Source organism: Pseudophryne corroboree, chromosome 7, assembly GCF_028390025.1.
Source record: "Pseudophryne corroboree isolate aPseCor3 chromosome 7, aPseCor3.hap2, whole genome shotgun sequence".
Classification (NCBI taxonomy): domain Eukaryota; kingdom Metazoa; phylum Chordata; class Amphibia; order Anura; family Myobatrachidae; genus Pseudophryne; species Pseudophryne corroboree.
In genome coordinates this window covers 133,513,340-133,533,815 of record NC_086450.1, presented here as the reverse complement: position 1 = coordinate 133,533,815, position 20,476 = coordinate 133,513,340, and the positions used below count along the sequence as shown (strand labels likewise).

General features: G+C 45.1%; 1 protein-coding gene across 4 annotated transcripts in view; it reads right to left on the bottom strand.

The window, feature by feature from the left end:
* Positions 1-20,476, bottom strand: part of ITGB6 (integrin subunit beta 6) — a 195,406-nt gene that overhangs the window by 91,163 nt on the left and 83,767 nt on the right. For all 4 annotated transcript variants that reach the window (XM_063933652.1, XM_063933654.1, XM_063933655.1 and 1 more), the window contains one exon: positions 16,866-16,955. In XM_063933652.1, the coding sequence (XP_063789722.1) occupies positions 16,866-16,955 (90 nt within the window). The remainder of the gene's footprint in view (positions 1-16,865; positions 16,956-20,476) is intronic.

Below are 20,476 nucleotides of genomic sequence, written 5' to 3'. Positions count from 1 at the left end.
CATAGTAGAGAGCATGTAAAATCCAAAAAATAAAAGTTCAGTAAAATGACCCAAAAATCTAAATTAAAAGCGTCTGAGGAGAAGCGTAAACTTGCCAATATGCCATTTACGACACGGAGTGGCAAGGAACGGCTGAGGCCCTGGCCTATGTTCATGGCTAGTGATTCAGCTTCACATGAGGAAGGAAGCACTCATCCTCCTGCTAGAGAAATTAAACGAGTTAAGATGGCAAAAGCACAGCAAAGAACTGTGCGTTCTTCTAAATCACAAATCCCCGAGGAGAGTCGAATTGTGACGGTTGCGATGCCTGACCTTCCCAACACTGGACGGGAAGAGGTGACGCCTTCCACTATTTGCACGCCCCCTGGAAGGAGCACCCGCAGTCTAGTTCCTGATAGTCAAATTGAAGATGTCACTGTTGAAGTACACCAGGATGAGGATATGGGTGTTGCTGGCGCTGGGGAGGAAATTGACAAGGAGGATTCTGATGGTGAGGTGGTTTGTTTAAGTCAGGCACCCGGGGAGACACCTGTTGTCCGTGGGACGAATATGGCCATTGACATGCCTGGTCAAATTACAAAAAAAATCACCTCTTCGGTGTGGAATTATTTCAACAGAAATGCGAACAACTGGTGTCAAGCCGTGTGTTGCCTTTGTCAAGCTGTAATAAGTAGGGGTAAGGACGTTAACCACCTAGGAACATCCTCCCTTATACGTCACCTGGAGCGCATTCAACAGAAGTCATTGACAAGTTAAAAAACTTTGGGTGACAGCAGAAGCAGTCCACTGCCAACTAAATCCCTTCCTCTTGTAACCAAGCTCCTCCAAACCACACCACCAACCCCCTCAGTGTCAATTTCCTCCTTAGACAGGAAATCCAATAGTCCTGCAGGCCATGTCACTGTCAAGTCTGATGAGTCCTCTCCTGCCTGGGATTCCTCCGATGCATCCTTGAGTGTAACGCCTACTGCTGCTGGAGCTGCTGTTGTTGCTGCTGGGAGTCGATCGTCATCCCAGAGGGGAAGTCGGAAGACCACTTGTACTACTTCCAGTAAGCAATTGACTGTCCAACAGTCCTTTGCGAAGAAGATGAAATACCACAGCTGTCATCCTGCTGCAAAGCAGATAACTCAGGCCTTGGCAGCCTGGGTGGTGAAAAATGTGTTTCCGGTATCCACCGTTAATTCACAGGGAACTAGAGAATTGATTGAGGTACTGTGTCCCCGGTACCAAATACCATCTAGGTTCCATTTCTCTAGGCAGGTGATACCGAAAATGTACACAGACGTCAGAAAAAGAGTCACCAGTGTACTAAAAAATGCAGTTGTACCCAATGTCCACTTAACCATGGACATGTGGACAAGTGGAGCAGGGCAGACTCAGGACTATATGACTGTGACAGCCCACTGGGTAGATGTATTGCCTCCCGCAGCAAGAACAGCAGCGGTGGCACCAGTAGCAGCATCTCGCAAACGCCAACTTGTTCCTAGGCAGGCTATGCTTTGTATCACCACTTTCCATAAGAGGCACACAGCTGACAACCTCTTACGGAAACTGAGGAACATCATCGCAGAATGGCTTACCCCAATTGGACTCTCCTGGGGATTTGTGACATCGGACAACGCCACCAATATTGTGCGTGCATTACATGTGGGCAAATTCCAGCACGTCCCATGTTTTGCACATACATTGTGGGGCGTGCAAGAGATGCTGTCGGTGGCCCGAAGAATTGCGGGCCACTTTCGGCATTCAGCCACCGCGTGCCGAAAACTGGAGCACCAGCAAAAACTCCTGAACCTGCCCTGCCATCATCTGAAGCAAGAGGTGGTAATGAGGTGGAATTCAACCCTCTATATGCTTCAGAGGATGGAGGAGCAGCAAAAGGCCATTCAAGCCTATACAGCTGCCTACGATATAGGCAAAGGAGGGGGAATGCACCTGACTCAAGCGCAGTGGAGAATGATTTCAACATTGTGCAAGGTTCTGCAACCCTTTGAACTTGCCACACGTGAAGTCAGTTCAGACACTGCCAGCCTGAGTCAGGTCATTCCCCTCATCAGGCTTTTGCAGAAGAAGCTGGGGAGATTGAAGGAGGAGCTAAAACAGAGCGATTCCACTAGGCATGTGGGACTTGTGGATGGAGCCCTTAATTCGCTTAACCAGGATTCACAGGTGGTCAATCTGTTGAAATCAGAGCACTACATTTTGGCCACCGTGCTTGATCCTAGATTTAAAACCTACGTTGTATCTCTCTTTCCGGCAGACACAAGTCTGCAGAGGTTCAAAGACCTGCTGGTGAGAAAATTGTCAAGTCAAGGGGGAACGTGATCCGTCAACAGCTCCTCCTTCACATTCTCCAGCAACTGGGGCTGCGAGGAAAAGGCTAAGAATTTCGAGCCCACCCGCTGGCGGTGATGCAGGGCAGTCTGGAGCGAGTGCTGACATCTGGTCCGGACTGAAGGACCTGCCAACGATTACTGACATGTCGTCTACTGTCACTGCATATGATTCTGTCACAATTGAAAGAATGGTGGAGGATTATATGAGTGACCGCATCCAAGTAGGCACGTCAGACAGTCCGTACGTATACTGGCAGGAAAAAGAGGCAATTTGGAGGCCCTTGCACAAACTGGCTTTATTTTACCTAAGTTGCCCCCCCTCCAGTGTGTACTCCGAAAGAGTGTTTAGTGCAGCCGCTCACCTTGTCAGCAATCGGCGTACGAGGTTACTTCCAGAAAATGTGGAGAAGATGATCTTCATCAAAATGAATTATAATCAATTCCTCCGTGGAGACATTCACCAGCAATTGCCTCCAGACAGTACACAGGGACCTGAGATGGTGGATTCCAGTGGGGACGAATTAATAATCTGTGAGGAGGGGGATGTACACAGTGAAAGGGGTGAGGAATCGGACGATGAGGAGGAGGTGGACATCTTGCCTCTGTAGAGCCAGTTTGTGCAAGGAGAGATTGATTGCTTCTTTTTTGGTGGGGCCCCAAACCAACCAGTCATTTCAGTCACAGTCATGTGGCAGACCCTGTCGCTGAAATGATGGGTTTGTTAAAGTGTGCATGTCCTGTTTATACAACATAAGGGTGGGTGGGAGGGCCCAAGGACAATTCCATCTTTCACCTCTTTTTTCTTTCATTTTTCTTTGCATCATGTGCTGTTTGGGGACTATTTTTTTAATCTGCCATCCTGTCTGACACTGCAGTGCCACTCCTAGATAACCCAGGTGTTTGTGTCGGCCACTTGGGTCGCTTAGCTTAGTCACACAGCTACCTCATTGCGCCTATTTTTTTCTTTGCATCATGTGCTGTTTGGGGACTATTTTTTTAATCTGCCATCCTGTCTGACACTGCAGTGCCACTCCTAGATGGGCCAGGTGTTTGTGTCGGCCACTTGGGTCGCTTAGCTTAGCCATCCAGCGACCTTGGTGCACCTCTTTTTTTCTTTGCATCATGTGTTGATGGGGGACTATTTTTTGAAGTGCCATCCTGTCTGACACTGCAGTGCCACTCCTAGATGGGCCAGGTGTTTGTGTCGGCCACTTGGGTCGCTTAGCTTAGTCACACAGCTACCACATTGCACCTCTTTTTTTCTTTGCATCATGTGCTGTTTGGGGACTATTTTTTTGAAGTGCCATCCTGTCTGACACTGCAGTGCCACTCCTAGATGGGCCAGGTGTTTGTGTCGGCCACTTGGGTCGCTTAGCTTAGCCATCCAGCGACCTTGGTGCACCTCTTTTTTTCTTTGCATCATGTGCTGTTTGGGGACTATTTTTTGAAGTGCCATCCTGTCTGACACTGCAGTGCCACTCCTAGATGGGCCAGGTGTTTGTGTCGGCCACTTGGGTCGCTTAGCTTAGTCATCCAGCGACCTCGGTGCAAATTTTAGGACTAAAAATAATATTGTGAGGTGTTCAGAATAGACTGGAAATGAGTGGAAATTATGATTATTGAGGTTAATAATACTATGGGATCAAAATGACCCCCAAATTCTATGATTTAAGCTGTTTTTGTGGGGGTTTTGTAAAAAAACACGCGAATCCAAAACACTCCCGAATCCGACAAAAAATTTTCAGGGAGGTTTTGCCAAAACGCGTCCGAATCCAAAACGCGTTCGCGGAACCGAATCCAAAACCAAAACACAAAACCCGAAAAATGTCCGGTGCACATCACTACTATTAACCGAACATCAATTGCGCCCCACCCCTACCTTGCTCTCTCAAATTAATACGCTAAGAGGCAGACTTAACACTATATTGTCACGTAGGTCGGCCTTTATTTTACGACGACTTCAACAGAAATATTACGATAAGGCTGACAAAGCCGACTCTGTCCTAGCTAATAAGCTTCTGGGGGAAAAAAGGCCTCGAACTTGATTAACAAAGTGAGGTCTTCAACCACGGGGACCGTCACGTATGACCTAGAGGCAATTGTTCGGGAATTTCAAACCTACTATGAAAAACTTTATAATCTCCCTACTACCCCTCCCCAGCCTGAACCACGGGACGCTCCCTCTCTACCCTCTTTTTTCACTAACATTTTACTTCCTCGTATTTCGGGCCAACAGCTGTTAGATTTAAATGCCGATTTCACGGATGTAGAAATTCTTAGTGCCATTAAAAATCTCAAAGCGTCGGCTGCTCCGGGCCCAGACAGTTTCTCCCCCCAATATTATAAAAAGTGTGCAGCGGTGCTCACTCCTTTTCTTACATGTTTTTTTAACAATATATTGCACAGTGCATCTTTTGATGCTTTGGCCTCCTTGGCAAGTATAGTTGTTATCCCAAAACCCGGTCGGGACCCAGAGCTGGTTACTAACTATAGACCCATATCGCTTTTAAATGTCGATATCAAGATATATGCAAAATTACTGGCCAACAGACTGGGGCCTCTTCTCCCCCAATTGGTCCATCCGGACCAGGTCGGTTTCATACCTGGTCGTCAAGCTCTAGATAACACGCGCAGAACGGTTGATCTGATACACGAAATACATAGACGAAAGATGCCGGCTCTGGTCCTGGGGCTTATAGGACAATTCTTTCAAGAAGTATCTGCTCTATATAGTAATCCTAAAGCGACTGTACTTGCCAATGGGGTTATGTCTCCGTCTTTCCAAATTGCTAATGGCACGTGTCAGGGCTGTCCGCTCTCCCCATTAATATTTGCCCTCTCTATAGAACCCCCATTAATTAAAGGAGTAAAAGTGGGTGCTGTTGAGCACAAAATTGAGTTATATGCAGATGACGTGTTGCTTACAATTACCGATCCTGTACACTCATTGCCACATCTTTTCCGGGAAATAGAGGAGTTTGGAACACATTCTGGCTATAAAATTAACACAGATAAGACTGTGGTCTTAGACTTTTATATCCCGCAAACCACGAAAAGTATGCTGACTAATAGATTAAATTTTCGTTGGAACACAAAGCAACTTATGTACTTGGGAGTTGCTATAACCAAAAATGATTCTCAACTTTTTCAGGCAAATTTCCCCAAGCTTCTCTCCCAACTTCAAAGAGATCTTGAAAACTGGGGAGCCCATTATATCTCTTGGATCGGCCGCATCAACGCTGTAAAAATGAACCTATTGCCCAGACTCCTCTATTTGTTCCAAACCCTTCCGGTTCGGGTGCCGCCTTACGTCTTCAAAAACCTTCAATATGCCACGTCCCATTTTATTTGGTCCAAAAAGAAACCTAGAGTGAAACGTGTAACATTACAGAAACACACCTTGAAGGGCGGTCTGGGGGTCCCGAATTTCAAGGCCTACTATATTGCGGCCAAACTGGCACAATGTATCCAATGGAATACTCCAAAACCTGAGAGGGTTTCGGTCTCAATAGAAACCGACTCACTTAATTTGAACTATATCTCTTCTTTACTATGGCTCCCTTGTCTGACATGCCCCCGTTCCGTTAAGTAACATCCAGTAATCTCCCACTCCTTAGACATTTGGGACTTTGCTAACCGTAAATTCCACTTGGCGCCGCTCTCTAGCCCCTTAGTTCCGTTATTTGATAACCCTCTGTTCCAACCAGGCTGACATCCTAATGCCCTACCGCATTGGCGGGAAGAGGGGGTTAAATTATTAAATAACATAGCTACAAATTCCCCATTCCCATCCTTTACAGATCTCCAAACTAAATTTGCTTCGCCACGCACACTCTTCTTCCAATACTTACAGATCCGACACTTCCATGCCACGCTCCTAACACAACTCAATCATAGACCACTGACTTCTCTGGAAGTTCTTGCAATGCACACAGAATCGGCTAAAGGACTTATCTCCACCATTTATAAATTATGGGGACTCCCATCACAAGTGGATAAGGAGCCTCATGAGAGGGCATGGGAATCTGACCTGGGGGAAACGTTTGACTCTGAAAACTGGTCTGATATCTACGCTAGCCTAGCATCTAGTTTCATATGTGTCCTAGCAAAGGAAAACACGTATAAGCTCTTCTATAGATGGCACTATGTTCCCACCCGTCTTGCTAAGATGTTTCCAGAATTATCCCCTCTTTGTTGGAGATGTAAAACAATGGATGGAACGTTCTTGCATATGTGGTGGGAATGCCCTAGATTACTCCCCCTCTGGAGGGAACTGGGTTCCCTATTTTCCTCGATCCTGGGGATTTCTATTCCCTTGTACCCCAAGCATTTCCTTCTCTCTGTGTCATTACCCCGGGCATCGCGATGTATATACACTCACATGGTTCTTGCAGCTAGTTGTGCCATTGCATCGTCCTAGAAATCCACAGAGGTTCCCGCCATGGGAGAAATTATAGGGAAGAAATGGCACATATGGGAGCCGTGGACGTCCTTTTTTAAGGCATCTCCACCCTTCCGTTAATCGGGCCCAGTTATACCGCAAGTTTTAAACGGTCTCCGTCGCCCCGTATTCCTGGGACAGGACCGGTCGGGTCTTCCTCATCCCCCTCCCCAGATCCATTATATTTTGTTGCTTTCCTATCCCTCCCCCTATCTCTGAAACTATGTTCCCTCTTTCCCTATCTTCTCTTGTGCCCCCTCTTTTTCTTCTGTCTCTCTATACTTCCCCAAAATATTTTGAAAATTGATGAGTCTAAGTTTTATTTTTGAGGGAATATAAGCTCTCTGGAACTTGCTCGTGTCGGTTCTTGATCTCCCCCATTGGGATGTTTATTGTATCTAAATGACCATGTAAGTCTACTGTTACACATTGCTTACATCTATTCCTGTATTGTATCTCATCTATCTAATAAAAAAAAAAAAAAAGTAGTTCTTGTACTGCCAGCATCATTTGACTACACTAGACATTTCATGCATGCGCAATGCCATTTTTCAACAGCAACATCTGGTGGACGAGCACCAGCATTGCAGTCTGTGGCATCTCAACACACTAAGCTGCGACTCAATACACCACACTACAACCAGCTGCAAACATTTGAAACATCACTAGTTTTTCATACTACATGGTATATGGACGATAGACGAGCATGATTACATCTGTAATCTTGAAGTAATGCAGAATTTTCAAAATCCCTTAAATCCTTGTTTATAAAAAAAAAACACACACTAGTAGAGTTATCTTTTAAGCCAGTATAGCAACCTCAGTTGGTATTTATAAGGGCAGCTTGTTGCTGCCAGACTGCCCAATGGTGCAATAATACCTGAACACAAAGAAGAGCCGCAGAGCCATCATTGTAACCCACACAGAGATATTTCATGCTTACTAGGTCATATCAATATGGTTATGGATTATGGCTGATGCAGGGTCACTTAGAAAAGTGATAACGTTTTAGGGAGAGTTTACAGCGTCTCCTCAGTGACCATATGTAAATAAGCCATTCCCATTCAGGAGAAGCCAGTTCTGATAAATATCATTTACATGGCAGTTCTCTGAGTTCATTTACCTCCTGGCAATTAAGAGCATGTCACGGCCAGTGCTGAGGAAGGATCATACCTATGGCTTGGCATATTAATGGCATCTCCATCAACTGACATCTCCTTTATAGGAGTTGCTCAATAGCATAGTTGCTGCAGGGTAAGGGTTTGACATCTCTTGAACATTAGGATCTGTGTCTGAGATACAATTAAAGCATCTATTTCCTCTGGTTGTTGACTGTACACGTTCTCACTATCAGGGTTTTTTATTTCATAAAGGTGTATGAAGAAAGGAAGCAGATTAGTGGTTAGTGCATTTTTACTGAATTGGAAACAGATTGCAACTTGTTTGTATTTTAGCAAAGGAAATGAACTACAATATGCACAGAAAGCTGCGTACTAAATGAGACCTATGCAGAAGTGGATGTAAGTCCTGCATTGCTTGCACCAAACTAAGGGGGTCATTCTGAGTTGATCGCAGCAGCAAATTTGTTAGCAGTTGGGCAAAACCATGTGCACTGCAGGGGGGAGGGGGGGGGGCAGATATAACGTGCAGAGAGAGTTAGATTTGGGTAGGTTATTTTGTTTCTGTGCAGGGTAAATACTGGCTGCTTTATTTTTACACTGCAATTTAGATTTCAGTTTGAACACATCCCACCTAAATCTAACTCTCTCTGCACATGTTATATCTGCCTAGAGATGAGCGGGTTCGGTTTCTCTGAATCCGAACCCGCCAGAACTTCATGTTTTTTTTCACGGGTCCGAGCGACTCGGATCTTCCCGCCTTGCTCGGTTAACCCGAGCGCGCCCGAACGTCATCATGACGCTGTCGGATTCTCGCGAGGCTCGGATTCTATCGCGAGACTCGGATTCTATATAAGGAGCCGCGCGTCGCCGCCATTTTCACACGTGCATTGAGATTGATAGGGAGAGGACGTGGCTGGCGTCCTCTCCATTTAGATTATAAGAGACTGAGAGAGATTTACTGGAGCTGACTAGGAGGAGTACTGTTACTGTAGAAGTGTAGAGACTGAGTGGAGAGAGTTTACTAGTGAGGACAGTGCAGTTTACTTTATAATCCGTTCTCTGCCTGAAAAAAGCGATACACAGCACACAGTGACTCAGTCACATACCATATCTGTGTGCACTGCTCAGGCTCAGGCCAGTGTGCTGCATCATCTATTATCTATATATAATATTATATATATATCTGTCTGACTGCTCAGCTCACACAGCTTATAATTGTGGGGGAGACTGGGGAGCACTACTGCAGTGCCAGTTATAGGTTATAGCAGGAGCCAGGAGTACATAATATATTATATAGTGAGTGACCACCAGACACACAGTGCAGTTTATTTAATATATCCGTTCTCTGCCTGAAAAAAGCGATACACACAGTGACTCAGTCAGTCACATACCATATCTGTGTGCACTGCTCAGGCTCAGGCCAGTGTGCTGCATCATCTATATATATTATATATCTGTCTGACTGCTCAGCTCACACAGCTTATAATTGTGGGGGAGACTGGGGAGCACTACTGCAGTGCCAGTTATAGGTTATAGCAGGAGCCAGGAGTACATAATATTATATTAAAATTAAACAGTGCACACTTTTGCTGCAGGAGTGCCACTGCCAGTGTGACTAGTGACCAGTGACCTGACCACCAGTATATATAATATTAGTAGTATACTATCTCTTTATCAACCAGTCTATATTAGCAGCAGACACAGTACAGTGCGGTATTTCACGGCTGTGGCTACCTCTGTGTCGGCACTCGGCAGCCCGTCCATAATTGTATATACCACCTAACCGTGGTTTTTTTTTCTTTCTTTATACATACATACTAGTTACGAGTATACTATCTCTTTATCAACCAGTCTATATATTAGCAGCAGACACAGTACAGTGCGGTAGTTCACGGCTGTGGCTACCTCTGTGTCGGCACTCGGCAGCCCGTCCATAATTGTATATACCACCTAACCGTGGTTTTTTTTTCTTTCTTTATAGTCATACTAGTTACGAGTATACTATCTCTTTATCAACCAGTCTATATTAGCAGCAGACACAGTACAGTGCGGTAGTTCACGGCTGTGGCTACCTCTGTGTCGGCACTCGGCAGCCCGTCCATAATTGTATATACCACCTAACCGTGGTTTTTTTTTCTTTCTTTATACATACATACTAGTTACGAGTATACTATCTCTTTATCAACCAGTCTATATTAGCAGCAGACACAGTACAGTGCGGTAGTTCACGGCTGTGGCTACCTCTGTGTCGGCACTCGGCAGCCCGTCCATAATTGTATATACCACCTAACCGTGGTTTTTTTTTCTTTCTTTATACATACATACTAGTTACGAGTATACTATCTCTTTATCAACCAGTCTATATATTAGCAGCAGACACAGTACAGTGCGGTAGTTCACGGCTGTGGCTACCTCTGTGTCGGCACTCGGCAGCCCGTCCATAATTGTATATACCACCTAACCGTGGTTTTTTTTTCTTTCTTTATACATACATACTAGTTACGAGTATACTATCTCTTTATCAACCAGTCTATATTAGCAGCAGACACAGTACAGTGCGGTAGTTCACGGCTGTGGCTACCTCTGTGTCGGCACTCGGCAGCCCGTCCATAATTGTATATACCACCTAACCGTGGTTTTTTTTTCTTTCTTTATACATACATACTAGTTACGAGTATACTATCTCTTTATCAACCAGTCTATATATTAGCAGCAGACACAGTACAGTGCGGTAGTTCACGGCTGTGGCTACCTCTGTGTCGGCACTCGGCAGCCCGTCCATAATTGTATATACCACCTAACCGTGGTTTTTTTTTCTTTCTTTATACATACATACTAGTTACGAGTATACTATCTCTTTATCAACCAGTCTATATATTAGCAGCAGACACAGTACAGTGCGGTAGTTCACGGCTGTGGCTACCTCTGTGTCGGCACTCGGCAGCCCGTCCATAATTGTATATACCACCTAACCGTGGTTTTTTTTTCTTTCTTTATACATACATACTAGTTACGAGTATACTATCTCTTTATCAACCAGTCTATATATTAGCAGCAGACACAGTACAGTGCGGTAGTTCACGGCTGTGGCTACCTCTGTGTCGGCACTCGGCAGCCCGTCCATAATTGTATATACCACCTAACCGTGGGTTTTTTTTCTTTCTTTATACATACATACTAGTTACGAGTATACTATCTCTTTATCAACCAGTCTATATATTAGCAGCAGACACAGTACAGTGCGGTAGTTCACGGCTGTGGCTACCTCTGTGTCGGCACTCGGCAGCCCGTCCATAATTGTATACTAGTATCCAATCCATCCATCTCCATTGTTTACCTGAGGTGCCTTTTAGTTGTGCCTATTAAAATATGGAGAACAAAAATGTTGAGGTTCCAAAATTAGGGAAAGATCAAGATCCACTTCCACCTCGTGCTGAAGCTGCTGCCACTAGTCATGGCCGAGACGATGAAATGCCAGCAACGTCGTCTGCCAAGGCCGATGCCCAATGTCATAGTACAGAGCATGTCAAATCCAAAACACCAAATATCAGTAAAAAAAGGACACCAAAACCTAAAATAAAATTGTCGGAGGAGAAGCGTAAACTTGCCAATATGCCATTTACCACACGGAGTGGCAAGGAACGGCTGAGGCCCTGGCCTATGTTCATGGCTAGTGGTTCAGCTTCACATGAGGATGGAAGCACTCAGCCTCTCGCTAGAAAAATGAAAAGACTCAAGCTGGCAAAAGCAGCACAGCAAAGAACTGTGCATTCTTCGAAATCCCAAATCCACAAGGAGAGTCCAATTGTGTCGGTTGCGATGCCTGACCTTCCCAACACTGGACGTGAAGAGCATGCGCCTTCCACCATTTGCACGCCCCCTGCAAGTGCTGGAAGGAGCACCCGCAGTCCAGTTCCTGATAGTCAGATTGAAGATGTCAGTGTTGAAGTACACCAGGATGAGGAGGATATGGGTGTTGCTGGCGCTGGGGAGGAAATTGACCAGGAGGATTCTGATGGTGAGGTGGTTTGTTTAAGTCAGGCACCCGGGGAGACACCTGTTGTCCGTGGGAGGAATATGGCCGTTGACATGCCAGGTGAAAATACCAAAAAAATCAGCTCTTCGGTGTGGAGGTATTTCACCAGAAATGCGGACAACAGGTGTCAAGCCGTGTGTTCCCTTTGTCAAGCTGTAATAAGTAGGGGTAAGGACGTTAACCACCTCGGAACATCCTTCCTTATACGTCACCTGCAGCGCATTCATAATAAGTCAGTGACAAGTTCAAAAACTTTGGGTGACAGCGGAAGCAGTCCACTGACCAGTAAATCCCTTCCTCTTGTAACCAAGCTCACGCAAACCACCCCACCAACTCCCTCAGTGTCAATTTCCTCCTTCCCCAGGAATGCCAATAGTCCTGCAGGCCATGTCACTGGCAATTCTGACGAGTCCTCTCCTGCCTGGGATTCCTCCGATGCATCCTTGCGTGTAACGCCTACTGCTGCTGGCGCTGCTGTTGTTGCCGCTGGGAGTCGATGGTCATCCCAGAGGGGAAGTCGTAAGCCCACTTGTACTACTTCCAGTAAGCAATTGACTGTTCAACAGTCCTTTGCGAGGAAGATGAAATATCACAGCAGTCATCCTACTGCAAAGCGGATAACTGAGGCCTTGACAACTATGTTGGTGTTAGACGTGCGTCCGGTATCCGCCGTTAGTTCACAGGGAACTAGACAATTTATTGAGGCAGTGTGCCCCCGTTACCAAATACCATCTAGGTTCCACTTCTCTAGGCAGGCGATACCGAGAATGTACACGGACGTCAGAAAAAGACTCACCAGTGTCCTAAAAAATGCAGTTGTACCCAAAGTCCACTTAACAACGGACATGTGGACAAGTGGAGCAGGGCAGGGTCAGGACTATATGACTGTGACAGCCCACTGGGTAGATGTATGGACTCCCGCCGCAAGAACAGCAGCGGCGGCACCAGTAGCAGCATCTCGCAAACGCCAACTCTTTCCTAGGCAGGCTACGCTTTGTATCACCGCTTTCCAGAATACGCACACAGCTGAAAACCTCTTACGGCAACTGAGGAAGATCATCGCGGAATGGCTTACCCCAATTGGACTCTCCTGTGGATTTGTGGCATCGGACAACGCCAGCAATATTGTGTGTGCATTAAATATGGGCAAATTCCAGCACGTCCCATGTTTTGCACATACCTTGAATTTGGTGGTGCAGAATTTTTTAAAAAACGACAGGGGCGTGCAAGAGATGCTGTCGGTGGCCAGAAGAATTGCGGGACACTTTCGGCGTACAGGCACCACGTACAGAAGACTGGAGCACCACCAAAAACTACTGAACCTGCCCTGCCATCATCTGAAGCAAGAAGTGGTAACGAGGTGGAATTCAACCCTCTATATGCTTCAGAGGTTGGAGGAGCAGCAAAAGGCCATTCAAGCCTATACAATTGAGCACGATATAGGAGGTGGAATGCACCTGTCTCAAGTGCAGTGGAGAATGATTTCAACGTTGTGCAAGGTTCTGATGCCCTTTGAACTTGCCACACGTGAAGTCAGTTCAGACACTGCCAGCCTGAGTCAGGTCATTCCCCTCATCAGGCTTTTGCAGAAGAAGCTGGAGGCATTGAAGAAGGAGCTAAAAGGGAGCGATTCCGCTAGGCATGTGGGACTTGTGGATGCAGCCCTTAATTCGCTTAACAAGGATTCACGGGTGGTCAATCTGTTGAAATCAGAGCACTACATTTTGGCCACCGTGCTCGATCCTAGATTTAAAGCCTACCTTGGATCTCTCTTTCCGGCAGACACAAGTCTGCTGGGGTTGAAAGACCTGCTGGTGACAAAATTGTCAAGTCAAGCGGAACGCGACCTGTCAACATCTCCTCCTTCACATTCTCCCGCAACTGGGGGTGCGAGGAAAAGGCTCAGAATTCCGAGCCCACCCGCTGGCGGTGATGCAGGGCAGTCTGGAGCGACTGCTGATGCTGACATCTGGTCCGGACTGAAGGACCTGACAACGATTACGGACATGTCGTCTACTGTCACTGCATATGATTCTCTCAACATTGATAGAATGGTGGAGGATTATATGAGTGACCGCATCCAAGTAGGCACGTCACACAGTCCGTACTTATACTGGCAGGAAAAAGAGGCAATTTGGAGGCCCTTGCACAAACTGGCTTTATTCTACCTAAGTTGCCCTCCCACAAGTGTGTACTCCGAAAGAGTGTTTAGTGCCGCCGCTCACCTTGTCAGCAATCGGCGTACGAGGTTACATCCAGAAAATGTGGAGAAGATGATGTTCATTAAAATGAATTATAATCAATTCCTCCGCGGAGACATTGACCAGCAGCAATTGCCTCCACAAAGTACACAGGGAGCTGAGATGGTGGATTCCAGTGGGGACGAATTGATAATCTGTGAGGAGGGGGATGTACACGGTGATATATCGGAGGGTGAAGATGAGGTGGACATCTTGCCTCTGTAGAGCCAGTTTGTGCAAGGAGAGATTAATTGCTTCTTTTTTGGGGGGGGTCCAAACCAACCCGTCATATCAGTCACAGTCGTGTGGCAGACCCTGTCACTGAAATGATGGGTTGGTTAAAGTGTGCATGTCCTGTTTTGTTTATACAACATAAGGGTGGGTGGGAGGGCCCAAGGACAATTCCATCTTGCACCTCTTTTTTCTTTTCTTTTTCTTTGCATCATGTGCTGATTGGGGAGGGTTTTTTGGAAGGGACATCCTGCGTGACACTGCAGTGCCACTCCTAGATGGGCCCGGTGTTTGTGTCGGCCACTAGGGTCGCTAATCTTACTCACACAGTCAGCTACCTCATTGCGCCTCTTTTTTTCTTTGCGTCATGTGCTGTTTGGGGAGGGTTTTTTGGAAGGGACATCCTGCGTGACACTGCAGTGCCACTCCTAGATGGGCCCGGTGTTTGTGTCGGCCACTAGGGTCGCTAATCTTACTCACACAGCTACCTCATTGCGCCTCTTTTTTTCTTTGCGTCATGTGCTGTTTGGGGAGGGTTTTTTGGAAGGGACATCCTGCGTGACACTGCAGTGCCACTCCTAGATGGGCCCGGTGTTTGTGTCGGCCACTAGGGTCGCTAATCTTACTCACACAGCTACCTCATTGCGCCTCTTTTTTTCTTTGCGTCATGTGCTGTTTGGGGAGGGTTTTTTGGAAGGGCCATCCTGCGTGACACTGCAGTGCCACTCCTAGATGGGCCCGGTGTTTGTGTCGGCCACTAGGGTCGCTAATCTTACTCACACAGCTACCTCATTGCGCCTCTTTTTTTCTTTGCGTCATGTGCTGTTTGGGGAGGGTTTTTTGGAAGGGACATCCTGCGTGACACTGCAGTGCCACTCCTAGATGGGCCCGGTGTTTGTGTCGGCCACTAGGGTCGCTTATCTTACTCACACAGCGACCTCGGTGCAAATTTTAGGACTAAAAATAATATTGTGAGGTGTGAGGTATTCAGAATAGACTGAAAATGAGTGTAAATTATGGTTTTTGAGGTTAATAATACTTTGGGATCAAAATGACCCCCAAATTCTATGATTTAAGCTGTTTTTTAGTGTTTTTTGAAAAAAACACCCGAATCCAAAACACACCCGAATCCGACAAAAAAAATTCGGTGAGGTTTTGCCAAAACGCGTTCGAACCCAAAACACGGCCGCGGAACCGAACCCAAAACCAAAACACAAAACCCGAAAAATTTCAGGCGTTCATCTCTATATCTGCCCCCCCCCCCCCCCCCCCCGCAGGGCACATGGTTTTGCCGAACTGCTAACCAATTTGCTGCTGCGATCAACTCTAAATTAGGCTCTAAGTGCAGATATTCATCCATATGCTGAGTTTCACACATCTAAGAAATTGATCTATCTCTGCAGAACAAAAAAGAAATAATAGAGGTGGATGGTTGCGCTGTAAGGATTTGTGCAAGCCTGGGGGTAGTCTGGGAGTTCCCTGCAAACTCCAAACAGTAAAAATGCACTAAAAATGGTAAAGTGACTACTCCCACTTTGGCGCTAATCCAATGCTACACTTTTTGCAGGAACTTCTATTTTCTAAATAAAAAAAAATGTACCGGCTTGATGTGAATAAAATATAAATTTAATACTACACAATGATTAAAAGTGAGACAAAAACAGAACCCAACATGGGAAACAGAGTCCTACCAAGATGATAATCGGAGCCGCAGGTGTTATGAATGCAAGGTTTTTCCCGGGAACAATACCCTGCATGTGGCTCCGTCAGGCGTGTTCCCCAGTGGTCCCTTTCACAGTCAAGGATGTCCAGAAGCACAGGAAAGTACTGGAAAGCAGGTGCCGACGCGTTTCGGGACATCAAAGTCCCTTTTTCAAGGCTGACATGCTCTTACAGTCCCTGCCTTATCCTTGGATAAAAAAGATTTTTCTGAACACAGGTGCAAGTATGTGTACACCTAACTCTGCAGAGCCCACATTACCATTGCAACGCCCTCAGTGAGCTTAGCCTATGTGTGGATGCCCCTTTACTGCCCAGTTACTGCTCTTCAGACAAAAATGGAGATGCTGCTGAGTTGCTAATGACTCAGTATCCTCCATAGCTGAATATGCTGGGCTCTGGAGCATGCACAGTGAGAATACACTCAGGTTACCCACACAACGACTTGCCCCAATGTCTACAGACTATTTAAAAAAAAAAAAAAATCAACAGTAACAAATGATGGGGGCAATGTAATAGGGTGAGAGAACCAGGAAGTGAGAGATTTTGTGAGAGTTCTCCTGGATTTTTTTAAAGTGGCAATATTCACATGGAAACATCGACCTACCTGGTTTTGACATGTAAATGACTGCCACTTTAAGAAAAAAACACACAAAATCTCTGACTTCTTGATTCTCACACCCTATTACATCCCACCCTATATATTAATCAGTCATAAAGGAAATATAAAGATCTTACCTTGTATGCCGTTAAAATCAACTGCAATACATTTCCGGAATCTCTATGCAAAAGTCCAACAGTGGCTCCGGGTATTAGCTTGGCATAATTCTGCAAAAAGCATTGACAATACATTAATACCGACCTGCATGGCACACTGAAAATGTTCCATAAATAATCATACAGTTGATTATAAAATGTGCATTGTGTTTTGTAAAAAGTAAGCTCTTGTTCAGCCTAAAGGTTAATCTTCTGCACGATTGCAATTTGGTCTTGCTACATAGTTTAATTAATGAGATATTCCTTAGTAAACTGAGTACATACTGGGGTCGGTGAATGGGACACACATTGCATGTCCAACTCAGAACAAGGCGGAGGGTATGAGTGAGTATGCTCCCACTTCATAGCTGTATGCAGTTTGAGTTACACTATCTGTATCTGTCTTGCCAGAACCTGGTAAAGAATCAGATTCAACATATGTATAAAGCTATAAATAATTAATACTTAAGTAAAGAGCCAAAATAATTAATTATTGTAGCTATCGGTACACAATTAATTTATCACTATGGGCAATTAAATAAAATAACATATTTTTTTATTTTATTAAGCGGATAGTTAATAAATATTAAGGAGGCAATATTATTTGTAAATTAATTAATATTTGTATATTAATTGAAGCATTAATAATTAATTAATGGTGGCATCCAGCACATGGCCCAATTGTATTATAAGTGTCATCATCATTAATTAATATAGCCAAAAAACTCAGTGTTTGCTGCCGAGGAAACCACCCCTTTATTCTCTATTCCTTTATTCAGCAACTTTATAAGGTGTCCTGGTAGTACAGGGCATGGAACATAGAAACTGAAGGTAAGGGGTAGTATAATAGGACTGTAAATTAATTTGTACTAAGTTTCTGTTAACTATATATCATATACTTGTGAGGTGTAAATTACAGACTATATAGGTAATTTATAAACTGCAAAAATACAAAATTGTAGCAAAAAAAAGCCTCTTTTTTTTTGTGATGCACGGTTTTTTTTTTTTTGCAGTTGTTACCTGATCATGACAAAGAAAATGTATTTGTGTGTTTACATGGCCGACACGGGTTGGTATCAAAATACCAGCAGTCGGGGTGTAGTTAGGATACTGGCAGTGGGGATCCCAATGCTCTAAATATCTACAGATCCCATTATTTTAACCCTAACCCTACCCCTAATCCTAACCCTAGTCCACCCCTCCCACAGCCTAACCCTAACTGTCCTCACCTATAGCCTAACCCTAACCGCTATCCCCCCACACTTCCTGCATCCTAACCCTAACACTAACCTTGGGCATTGTGAGCATCGGGATTCTGGCTACATCCTGAATAAATAATTTTTTATTGATATATATATTATTCTAGGAAGCACTCCACAGAAAAGAGAAAGATTTCAGAATAGAGAACCCTTAGAATTTATTGTATCCTGGGTGTAAATATAACCCACTGGGAGTGGGACTGAGCCTGCACTGGCCCCAAGATCTGCATTGCTGCTTTCTGTTTATGTCCATACCATTTACTTTATTTTTTAGGATTGGTTGACCACTATCATCTCCCCCTTCCTCCCTCCCCTTAGCGTCTCCCTCCATTCCTCTTTCCTTTGTTTTTGCTTCTTTTGTCCTGTAATAACTGTAGTTGCCCTTTTTCACTAGTTGACTTTCATACCTGTCTATGTTTAGGACTGTTTACACCCTATCATGGCTTTACTCCATTTACTCTGGCCCTGGGCCTACAATCTCCCTTTTAGCCCTCCTGCATATTTCTATTTCTTATTCCAGATACCATTGTTTGCCATTTATTGATGTGTCATGCAGATGTAACTAACTTTCCTGTTTTGTTCTCATTTGGTTTGTGAAAATCAATAAACACAATTTGCACTATAATACTAAATTTCTTCTATGTTTACTATAAGTTACTTTCTGAAATTACATGTTCCAGCAGACCCCGGCTGCTAGGAGAATGGATTTACCCGAAGGTACTTGGGCGCTTAATTGTTTAATTGTTTAAGCTGGACTATAACACAGGGGAAATACATCAGGAACGGTCATTGCATACATCTCCAGAAAGTCCAAAATTCCTACCTGGCAAACTGGGTGGTCCCATAGGATGTTAGTCCATATTTCAGCACTTGCAATTTTTATCAGTTTATTTATGTGCATATTTTATTGATATTATTTACCTATTGTACAATTTTAGGAATAAATTTGTTATTTTATTACTAGTGTTGTATTCATCAAATCCAGCGCAGTCACACCATCTCTCTCTCCCGGCTGCTAGGACACTTGTAGTTGTATAAGTGAGCATTAGTTAATGATTTTATATGATACTCTCTTACCCTGACACCCACTGTCTCTGGGTTTCCTGGAAGAGCCTCAGTGCTAATTGGCATGGGGCTAGTATATTGTGATTTGCTGGCCCAATTCTTAAAGGGAATTCTGTTCCCATCATCACCGTGCTGGGGTTGGGTTGAAATCATGATAGGGTTTCAAATCATGACAGTGGAACCGACATTGTTGCTGTCCGTAGCCAGAACATCAATGCTTCTAGAGAGACCCCTCTCTCCGCAGCAGTGATGCTACCATGGTTACACGGTATGTTATACCTCTTGTGCTGCCCATGTCGGGCCACGTCTACAACTTTTTACAGGGCCACTTTTAGTTCCCAATCCATCCCTGGTCTCGGACACAACTGCAGCAAAAGACACAAGGAAGGCCCAATTGCATACATCCAGGCCTTATGAGGAGGGATCTCGTCCCATTAGGGCTGCTTCTATACATTTTTCAGGCTGGTTTTCCATCCCAATCCTCCTCTGGAGACAGCCACCAATATTCAAGTCTGACAATGGACAAGATCCATTTGCTTAGTAGGTAATTCCGGGAACTTGGTAGACAACTATATGACCTGTGAGCCGTGTCCCACATGCAGGTCCCATAAGTCTCTGGGCTCTACAGCAATGGCATCCCCTACACATTCTATAGCTGGAGCCACATGTTCTCTGTGCTTTAGTGTGACCGGCTTTGTTGCTTTTGCAGTGGTTCACTGAGCTCATTTGTCCCAGTGCTTTCGTAGTAACCAGCAAGCACTATAGCATGGCTGCTAGTTACTTACTGTAGGGATGGGCTGAGTTGCAGAGACATCTGGTGGATATCTGGTGGGTCCTGATGATGCTGTAGAGAAGAAGTCAATCTCATCCTACTCTGCATATTCACTATCTATGTTCAAATGCAATCTGCAGCATCGCCTATTGAGGGTGAGTGTATTTCCCTGGCTGATCGCGGCTCCCGCTGCGTCCCTCAGATAGACTCAGGCCTAGGAAATCTGTTCCCACCCCACCCTTTTTTGGAGCCCTTGAGGATGAGACACACAGTTTTAAAACATTTATTTACCTAATGTGTTTACTTAAAATAAGAATTTACTTACCGATAATTCTATTTCTCGTAGTCCGTAGTGGATGCTGGGGACTCCGTCAGGACCATGGGGATTAGCGGCTCCGCAGGAGACAGGGCACAAAAGTAAAAGCTTTAGGATCAGGTGGTGTGCACTGGCTCCTCCCCCTATGACCCTCCTCCAAGCCTCAGTTAGGATACTGTGC